General features: G+C 41.0%; 2 protein-coding genes across 2 annotated transcripts in view; both read right to left on the minus strand.

The window, feature by feature from the left end:
• The window catches only part of LOC102214324 (poly [ADP-ribose] polymerase 14-like), an 11,615-nt gene extending 2,576 nt beyond the window's left edge, over window positions 1-9,039 (minus strand). The window contains exons 1-11 of the mRNA XM_005754823.2: window positions 8,788-9,039; window positions 8,289-8,394; window positions 7,662-7,811; window positions 7,502-7,564; window positions 4,826-5,008; window positions 4,274-4,477; window positions 3,537-3,661; window positions 2,447-2,682; window positions 2,097-2,365; window positions 1,770-1,915; window positions 783-957 (exon numbers count right to left, since the gene is read on the minus strand). Coding sequence (XP_005754880.1) covers window positions 783-957; window positions 1,770-1,915; window positions 2,097-2,365; window positions 2,447-2,682; window positions 3,537-3,661; window positions 4,274-4,477; window positions 4,826-5,008; window positions 7,502-7,564; window positions 7,662-7,811; window positions 8,289-8,394; window positions 8,788-8,958 — 1,828 coding nt within the window. The 5' untranslated portion in view covers window positions 8,959-9,039. The remainder of the gene's footprint in view (window positions 1-782; window positions 958-1,769; window positions 1,916-2,096; window positions 2,366-2,446; window positions 2,683-3,536; window positions 3,662-4,273; window positions 4,478-4,825; window positions 5,009-7,501; window positions 7,565-7,661; window positions 7,812-8,288; window positions 8,395-8,787) is intronic.
• A 458-nt stretch (window positions 9,040-9,497) lies between these two features.
• The window catches only part of LOC102215534 (POU domain, class 3, transcription factor 2-like), a 4,767-nt gene continuing 3,824 nt past the window's right edge, over window positions 9,498-10,440 (minus strand). Inside the window, exon 4 of the mRNA XM_005754826.1 lies at window positions 9,498-9,506. Coding sequence (XP_005754883.1) covers window positions 9,498-9,506 — 9 coding nt within the window. The remainder of the gene's footprint in view (window positions 9,507-10,440) is intronic.

A 10,440-nucleotide genomic window follows, 5' to 3' on the forward strand; every position in this document is an offset into this window, starting at 1 on the left:
AGTACCATATCACCCTATTAGAGCACTTCGCTCTTGCTCTGCAGGCCTACTTGTTGTTCCTAGAGTATTTAAAAGTAGAATGGGAGGCAGAGCCTTCAGTGATTCTCACGTATTGGGTTCTGTCACTTCTGCAGCTGGTCCGTCACATTATTGCCACCCCAAAAACACTTCCTCTGTCAATTAAGAGTTGATTTCTTTTCTACTTTCACTTTGTTCTATTAAAATTCATTTGTGTTTCATTCAACTGCTGTTGTGTTTTGTTTTGTTTTGTTTTTACTTGCAGTGTTTGACCTTATAGGCCTCCTTATATTTTACTGCAACACACAAACCTCTGTTTTTTTGTTTTCTGTTTTTCTCCTACACAAGCAGGTGTTCAAAGTTAGCAGTCAATATTATTCTACTAGTAATAGATATGATGTCTTCATGTTACTTAGCAACCATCTACCAATCTAACGAAATCTTATGAAAGATTTGCTGATTTTATGTTCACAATAATAACATGTAATTACATGTAATACTGAATATATGGACTTTGATATCTTTGATATCTTTGATATCTTTGATATCTCCCAATCGTGTTGTCAGTAGTGTCAATATTCCATCATTTCACACATTAACAGCAGAATTTTCTGCAATAACAAACTGACTGAATGAAAAGTTTACATTTTATATTATTGTTTCTGTTTGCACACATTATTTGTTACATATTTGGTAAGGATATTATGGCGTCTGTAATTGATATTACTGTTCTATAAATGTGCCGTGTATGAGTGTTCAGGTACCGTTTGTTCCTGCGTAGCTGCGGTTGAAGCCTTTGTCGTTGATGAGATCGACAGATTTAGCCCTGGTGCCATGAAAAAGAAGCTTTTCGTTGTTTTTATGTTTATTCTTTGCCTCCATTTGCTTCTTCAGGATCTGGTAGTTCTGCCACAGTGTTGGATTTTGGACCCGTTCAATCTGCCAACACAATCCAAACACATTATTACTTCACATAGTTCTTACCTTCTTACCTCTGCTTATTTTGTCTAATGATGTGTGTATATAGATATTTATCTTTTTTGCTCAATCATGAAAACATTTCTTCCTTACTCCTTTTTACTAGAAGAAACCTCCACCTGGCTCTCTTTGTACATAGATGAACTTTGAAAGATTTCATCCATATGAAAGAGGTGTGCTGAGGCTGGCTCCAGCAGTTTCAGTCCCCATAGACTCCCATTTTAAATGTCCAAACTTTATAGCACAAATACATACGTTATGGTTGTGTTTTGGTCTCTATAGATAATCACTGCCTTCATACCAACTTTGGGGATGAGGAGGAACTTTTATATAACTTACTTGTTTGATTTATGTGTGTGCCGTTGGAGCCTTTTGGAGCATTGTCCTATTATCTCACAAATAATATGGCTGAAGTTCTGTTAATTATTCTAACAGAGCTCCAGTTTTGGGCCACAGGGAAATTATAGGATTTCACTGTGGACTCAATGATTCCCATGATGCATTGAGTTTTTCCTTTCCAGTCATCTTTCTCACTCAACATGTGTTAACAGACCTCTCTGCACTGAATCATACTTGTTATTAATCCAGTTATAAATGGTGAAGCTAAAACCAAAGCTTTAACCTCACACCAGTGAGTGATTCCATGGTGACTTCATCCATCTTTTATGTACAGCATATGTAAAACATTCGTTTACTATGGAGACTTTTACTAGTCAATTTTTTTAACCGTCACAGTCATACAGTCTGCTCCGTGTATTTGTGGCTGAACATACACTGATGATGTTAACATGAAGTCGATTCTTTGTCAGTTCCTGCTCCACGTTGTTGTATTCCTGAGATCCTCGAGTCAGAGCAAACAACTTCACAAGGTCTCCTTTCATGTCCTCCCAACAAGAAGGCAGAGGCAGAGCAGTGTCATCTGTAAAAATCATTGGAAGAGCTCAGTTCAAACTAACAGTGCATATATACAACATGCTGTGATTAGAGTTTCAGTGGAAGATGTAAAATGCGGTGGCTACAGACTGATCACCTCTTCTGTTTTCAGCTTATTTTTTCTGAGGTAAAACCTCCATAAAAGACAAAGTGCCTAGATGACTCACCCTTCACCTCTTTCCGAAAGAGCTCCATAGGAGGCTTCTTTGCTGAATTTGCTTTTCTAAGGCCTGGATCAGCGGTGTACGTTTCATTGTTGATCTTGATCTTCACCTTTTGTTTCTTCTCTAGCGCCTCCTCCAGTTTGAGGTTGGTGTAAATATCAAACGGCACCATTGAGCCACTGCGGCCTGGATACTGCCATTCTACCAGACTGCTCACTAACAAAGCCTGTCTCTTTGAGTTCTCCGCCCTCTCCACTTTCCGGATGATGTCCCTGATGGTCATCAAATAGAAAAAGCAGTTAGGACCTTGCACTGAACATTCTTGAAAAACATTCACGTCTCTGTTTGCTGACCTAAGTGCAGACTCAGCAGTGAACACGTCTCTGGTCAGACCCTCCAGGTGGATCTCGGGGTCCTGGTCTTCTGCTCCTTTGTCCAGACGGATGCTGACCGTCAGTTTCCTCTGCAGAGCCTTCAGCTCCTCCATGTCAGCCTGTGACAGCTGACTAATGAACGGGTCAGAGATGGTTTTCTGTGCCTGCTCAGCCAGAATCAGGTCATTAATCCTTTTCTTGGCCTGACTCAGAGCCTGCAGGGTTGGAGAAATCGTGGTACATTTTAGTTACAGGCATCGACACATTTTCTTAAACTCACAGAAATAGATTTATTCAGTGTTCTGGAAACATTTAATGTGCATCAGTCTGTCCAGTAATTCTACACAGGCTCTCTGACAGCAGCCAGATTTGTCTGTGAGCAATGTCGTTCCAGTCTGGAGAGAGAATTTATTTATTTAACTTCAACTTGCCTCGTAGCTGCTAACCAGCTGTCTGGTCTGGGTCAACTTATAGCAAAGTGGAGAGAGGCGTCGGAAAGTTGCACCAGCAGAACATTATTCCTCTGGAGGCGGTAAACACAGTGATCAGCTGAATCCTAACATTTCGCTCACAGCTGGGCCTGTTCGACTCTCTTTTGGCTGCAGCAGCTGCTACTATAAGCATACTTTTCTTCTTCTCACTCGCTGTGAACTTCGTACTGCAGATGTTACTCTCACTCGCACACACACTGCAGAGAGAGAGGCGGTCCCTGTCTTCGCCACAACATTCAACCGTTGGCACAGAATACATTACCCATCAGGTTAGCTACTTAAAGGGAAGGTTATGCCTGAAACATTTAACATTTTCTTAGGTTTATTTTTTCACCAAAGCTTGTGGGAGCTACAGCTGAGGGGAGCCGTCTTCTGTGTTAGACCACACATGCTTTGATTTGTTTTGTTCTCTGATTAGCACAAAGATTTGCAGTTTGACTTTGGGCACGTTGCTCGATCCAGATTGCCTTGCTACAATAGGCAGGATATGTTTGATTGTTTGCTTGTTTTCTATCCATCCATGTGTGTGCAAAAAATTAAATATTATTGGAATAAAAAATAAATGAATAAATGCGTACCTTGTTGTCGTCGGCACACAGCTGAAACACTGTGGGCTCGAACTCTTCCCTCTCCAGAACTAAGTCAACAGAGCTGGACTGAGCCGACCCGGATACCAGACCTGACATGAACTGGCGGACTGATGCTGAAACAATAATATCCAACGTGAATCCATCTGACAACATTTTATGTTATGATCAGAAGTTTCCAAACACTCATTGTGAGCATGAATGTCAGGGTAATTCTGGCCTTTTAATGATTTCTTTATTTTCAATTTAGTGATGATCATTTTCAAACCAATACACTGAATTTTAACTTGGGCTCATTCAAATTCAGTTTTAAAAAGCATTCAAATTCAAGTTCTGCCCATACTAAAACCCCAATTACAAAAAACATAGAAAGCAGATCCTTACACAAAGACATTTTACAGTTTCATTAACATTATTACTGCTTTTTTAAAAGAACACTGCCTATCAAATGCACCACTGCCTTCACCACAATGACCAGGAGGGAAATTAAAAAACATGTTAAAAACACATCAAGAGAGACTTACATCTTCAGGATCAAACCACAGAGATGTTCAGATAGTTCAAGTTATTCTGAAATGCCTTTTTGATTTTGGTCAATAAAAGAGCAAACATTGTCTTTTAGGAGAAATTTACTGGTACTTTTTAAGCCACCATAATCAAAATGAAATGGATAAGTAAACAATTTCCCATCTACAGTTGGGTTTCCCTACCAAACAACAGCGACATACCTTTGAATTTGCCAAAGACACTCCTCTCCTCCACCGTCTCTCCCTGTCTCTTCTTCATGCTCATGTGGAAATCGTTCAGCATGGCCGTCTGGAAGATCAGGATCTTCACACTCTGAACAAACCTCGGCTGTTTCTTCCTCACAAACTCCACCACTGCATCCACCATGGCATCAGCCACCGCTGAAGGGCTGGCCCCTCCCTGACCTGACAGGCAGACGAGGATGATGATGGTGATGATGAAAGGATGGAAAGAGGATGAAGAGTACACTTTGTGAAACTCAACAGAGCAACAATCTCACATCTGGCTGCAACATTCATTACAGCTCGAAGATGAAAGAGTTGGACAAAACCAACAAACTGATGGTTTTGGTGTAACCTAAGATCTCAAAGACTCTGTAGAAGGGATCTGGTTAGTTGGCGTGTTTCAGCTTAATATTAATTTGGTGTGACACAAACTCTGATGGGACCTTTGTCACAGTTCCTCATGCAGTAATGACCTCTGCACACTGCTGCACAGCAAATCAGTGAATACCATAAATAATATGTACAGACCTGTTCCCAGGGCAGGGAAGGCCACAGAGCTGAACTTGTTCTCCTCGCAGAACTTCAGCACTGAGTAAACCATGTTTTTAATGTTTGCAGGGTCGTTCTGGCCGATGACGTGCATGATGTTCCTGCTGGGCAGCTGCCCGGCTGATGTCAGGATCATTGCAGGAGGCTGAGCCATGGAACTCACTGCAGAGAGGAAGCACATGAGGCTTATAACACAGTGTGGCAGAATTGGTATTTTCCAGTCCAAAGCGTTACACGTTTGAAATATTTTAAAAAGTATTCCAATCTGATCCATAATTCTGAAATTCTATTTTTCACATCGGAACCTGAAATTTGGTAAAAGGTAGTAACAGCAAGGTAGTGACTTTACAGTAAAGATATTGATCGATATTGATTGTTAGTCTAAGCGATGGGCCAAACACAGCTGGACAGGGCTGTAGAAGTGCATCAACCCAGCAACAGGACTGGTATATGCGCCCTTGTGTGAGGAAGAAGAGGAGCACTGTCAAAATGACCTCCTGCAGGCTACTTGCACATGTTTCTGTGTGAGTAGCTGTACAAACTGTGGAAATGTTTCAGTAAATGCAAAATTGCAAAGCGGTTAAGTGTCTTATCATCTACAGTACATAATATCACCAAAAGATTCAGAGACTCTGGATAAATCTCTGTATACAAGGGACAAGGATGAAAACTGAAAAAACATATATCGATCATGAGTTTCAGTATTTAGTTGCAAAGAACCAGATGCAAAATTTAATGCTTTAATTGATTAAATAACTCACTCAATAAACTTCATCCTCTACCGCTTATACTTTTCAGGGGCGCGGAAGGTGCTGGAGCCTATCCCAGCTGTCATAGGGCGAGAGGCGGGTACACCCTGGACAGGTCGCCAGTCTGTCGCAGGGCCAACACACAGGGACAGACAACCATTCACGCCTATGGGCAATTTAGATGAATCAATTAACCCCACTAACTGCATGCCTTTGGACTGTGGGAGGGGGCCGGAGTACCCAGGGAGAACCCACGCAAACACGGGGAGAACATGCAAACTCCACACAGCAAGACTCGGCCTGATGGTGGAATCGAACTCAGGACCTTCTTGCTGTGCGGCAACAGTGCTAACCACTGTCCACAAACTCCACCATACCTGAAGTCATTTTAAAAATAAATAAAAAATGGCTTACTCAGGTATTAAAATTTAGTTTAAAAAAGAACATACTTTATAAATGTTATATTAAAATTCAGTGATGGAAACAAAGAATTATATATAAAATACAGAAATAAGGTGACACTAAGTGTAAGTCAATAGAAACATACAAACCTGTGCTTCCTCTGTGGGATTATAATATTATCTAATGCCATGTTAGACCCCTAATTAAAGATTGTGAAACTATTATGTAGTTTTAGTTTGCAGGATTCTCCTGAATTAGAAGAAGGTGAAAACTATTACAGTTATTAAACTGATTTGTATTACATTAGACTGCTGATTGAATGAATGATATTGTTTATGATGCATTATACTGCTGAGTTATAGGAAATACTGTTTTCGGAGAGTCAGGACTTTGCTGACTTTGCTTTTTCTGATAGTGGAGGAGACAGGGAGCACATCACCCCCACCCCAGGCAGACAAAACAGGGAGCCAAGGCCATAAGTCAGGCTCGCTGGGAGTTAGAGAGAATGTGAATGTTTAGGTTTTTACGACTAGGTGGGGGCCACTAGAGGCTAGGAGAGTTTGAGTAACCCTCCACCAGTTTGAGACTTGCTGTGACCCTCTTCATGCATGGCTCCCCATCCGGATGGTTTGTGCTCATAAAGTGTTGAATTGTATGGAATAAAAGATTGTTGATTGAGCATTTATACACCGAGTAGTGTCCTTCCTTCAGCCCAAAGATCGAAAGAATTGGGAGGATTTAACACCTAAAAACAGTTGAGCAAGAAATTGTGCCAGAATTGATTAAATGATGAAAATCTTGCAAATAGTTTTGACCAGTTTATCTCCAAAGGAGACAACCTTCCTAGGGCTATTACTCCTCCCGAGTGCCAATATAAACTGCATTTACAAGGCCATGCTCTTTTTTCAGGTTTTTCAGGTGGTTTTTTTGAGTGGAAAGAAATGCAAACGTAAATGTACGAGTTTGTGTTAGGACAATATGGAATGAGCTTCGAAACACTTTATAAATGTTAACCACTGTCATCAACAACTATCTTTAACAGGAATTTAATAAACTGCTACTAAAACATGTTTGATTCTGAACCCTGTGTAGTAAATATAGCTTTGAACTTTAAACATAGCGCAATATTTAAAGTTCATACTTAAATTCACACAACTATTTTCGTGTACGACTGTCTAGATCCGTTGGATTTGTATTATTTATTTAGTGATTTAGGTTGGCATTGTACGTACAGTGTATGTTGGGAATGATGTATTTCCTGTATATCATCTGTTTATGAGCTCTGGACAGTTTTCAGGGAACCTATTTCACAAATATCTACTTTACGTTTGATTTGTGAATAAACTGAAACAGACTTCAGGGTTTTGAAATTAATAAATTTTCAGTTTTAACTGCCTGGTGATGCTGAAAAGGGAGTCAAGTGTGCCGTTCCATGTAGAATAGAATAGAGTAGAATAGCCCTTCATCATCAGTGTACATGTACAACGAAATTGTAGGCACACACCGAGCTGCGCACACTCTCGCTCCACTGTTATTCCAGTGCCGTCCAAGATCGCCTTTGACACTCCTGAGAAAAGATAAGAGGAGAGCAGTAAGTCAGACGGTACATTGACTTTCTACAGTTAAATACAGACTTTGTGTTTTTAGCACTCAGAAACACTCACCTGCTTTAAGGTTAAAGGTCTGATTGGACGAGTTGACAATGACATCACTGGTCTCTTTGGTGATGTCACCTGACGACACCTCTAAGGCGAGCTGACCCATCTGCATCTGGTACACACCGAGGGAGGTGGACAAAACTGGGCCAAAAGTGGCTGAAACAAGCACACGCAGATGATTTTAGACCTGCGATTTTATCTGGAGGCTCGAAATAACACCAGTGACTAAGATCCTTATCTGTAAATAACGAGGCCTTTTCTAATCACTAATTAAATAGCTCAGCTGATTTGTCTTAAATGTGTTAAAATAAGAATTTTCAACTGAATAGAATTGATGGGGTTTAGTGGTTAGAAATAATTTTCCCCTCTTCTGCCTCATACCACTGGCCATCTGAGTCCGGCTCATAATGTTTTTAACGTAAAGCTAAAAAGCGACACCTGTTGCACAACCTTAACCCATCGTCTATTTACATCATAAAGACACGAGTTGTTACTGATGGTCGTATCAGGGCTGTTCTTATAAAACTGTGACTGCCATCATGTTTCTATGACCTAACTAAACTCTATTAAATCATCATATAGTGGTTTAATATTAAATAATCACTCATTGTAAAGTTTAAAAGGACTTCTTACCTGAGGAGTGTTGTGATTGGCTGACAGGCTGTTGAACTGGTGGCTCATTAAAATCATGCCGTTCGCGCTGGACGTTCCTCTGACCGGTGAACTCTCTGGTGAAACACTGACCAACAACAATATAACTTAGATGTTACTGCTATAACTGCAGCTCAATGAATTTATAAGTTAAGAGTTAGACTTATGTTCACACATTACATCATTTTAAACCTCACAGCAGTTGTAATTAGATTTTAAGACAACAAAATTCTAAAAGTAACTATTTGATATAGTCTGGTTTTGTCTGTTTCTAGTTCTTATTGCTTCCTGTTGCTATATTTGCAGGCTGAGTTAATTAAACCTTCTCATCCTTCTCGTACCCGTTTCATGTGATAAACAGTATGTACTGTGTGTTACTCTGTGCTTTCACTCACTAACAGGGTGGGTTTGCTTGTCTCTAGTGCTCACTGTCAGAACATGATAAGCACTTAAACAGCTCCTATCAGAGTCACAAACTCACATCCACGGTTTGGCTGTCACTGGGGTGAACGACGATGACCACCTCTCTCAGACAGCGAGGGTTTCTGCTGCTGCTGTACGAGCGGATCTCCCTCAGCAGGAGTTTGGACACCAGGGCTCTGGGGAAGCTCATGTGTCCTGTCCCGATGGCTGGGAAGGACAACGATGTCATCTGACGTTTCTCAGCCTCCACCAGACAGTATCTGATGATGGACGTTAACTCCTGACAGAGATAAGACAGAGGACGTGAGGCTGGACTTCAGTGACGGGTCATAAACAGTATGGTGCATATGTTGTTGTTTTTTTTTAAGAATTTTAATCACTTCAAGATGATGGAGAACATGTTTCCATCACATGCTACCGTGGCTGAATTTACTTTTTGGTGCCACTAGGTGCCACCTTTTTCTTTTGTACAGCTGATTCACATCAGCAATTACAGGTGTTTAAGCCCAGGGAAAGGTGAGCTCTGGGCCAGAGAGCCATGTTGGTGGTTGCAGCTAGTGATGGTGAGATGAAGCCTCGTGATGAACTGAAGCTTCCATCCAACCGGTCGACTCATGGTTCGAAGCATTGTGGTGATTCCTTTGTTCTACTGCGCCATCAAGTGGACGATTCAAGTGAAACAGGCTCTGTGATTATAATGATGTGACGTGTAAACCTCTAAACTGAATAAGTAAATTGTTTTCATGGTTCTTTATCCCGAATATTGTCTCAGGATGTCTGATACAAACGAGAAAGTGGAAACTATCAGGACAGAGTTTTGGCATGATTGTGTAACTGTGTAATCATGCTTATGTACATCTGGATAATGACACAAACTAGTGTGTGACGCTTCACTTTTTAATAAACTAAAGGACAGAAATCAGATTATAGGATCTGTAGTGTTGTTGATTTATTTATATCATGGTGTTTATCATTCGTGACATTTATTACTGTGTGCATACTTTATTAGGAGAGATGAGATAAAAAACATCTCTTGCTGGTTCCATCGAAGAAGAAATGCTCAAGTAGCTACGTAGCACGTACGTAATCCAATTCCACAACACAGTGTGATGGGGAATCAGCTGTGTTTTGCTGCCCATTTTATTTCGAATCTGGCGCAAACCGACGAGCCAGTTCCTGAATCAGTCACATGGTACGGACTGCCCGCGAGGCCTCGAACGTCACTGCATACGTAATCAAAGCGAGCCTCGATACGCGCTTCACAAAAACTCCCCCGAGATTACCCGACACACAGGACACATCACTATATGCGGCTAGTGAGCTGTATGTTGTGATTGCTTGCTCAGTGGAGAGTGGGTTTGGTTACTAATGTCTGTTTGACTTACTTTTCAGTTTACTGACCGATGCTTGAGTTTTGTTTTGTTTCTTTAAATGGTGATAGCAGCTTGTCCGTCTCTTTTAGTTGACCTATCAATAGAAACTTTAATAAAACTCTTTAATTGAACGCTTTTGCCTTTTTCTTCTTTTTCCGACCCGGACACTTTTTGTTACTTCCCCCTCACCGCCTGGACCCTTTTAGGGGAACGTAACACCTTTAAATATCATCTCCCTGCTTAATCGTATCTACACCCATCTGGACCACAATATGTACGTCTCCCACAGTGTGTGTCTGACAAGGTGATCAGCAACACAGGGGACTGTCCTCTCCCCC

Source organism: Pundamilia nyererei, unplaced genomic scaffold (assembly GCF_000239375.1).
Source record: "Pundamilia nyererei isolate P.nyererei 1_Seehausen unplaced genomic scaffold, PunNye1.0 scaffold00674, whole genome shotgun sequence".
Taxonomy (NCBI): Eukaryota; Metazoa; Chordata; class Actinopteri; order Cichliformes; family Cichlidae; genus Pundamilia; species Pundamilia nyererei.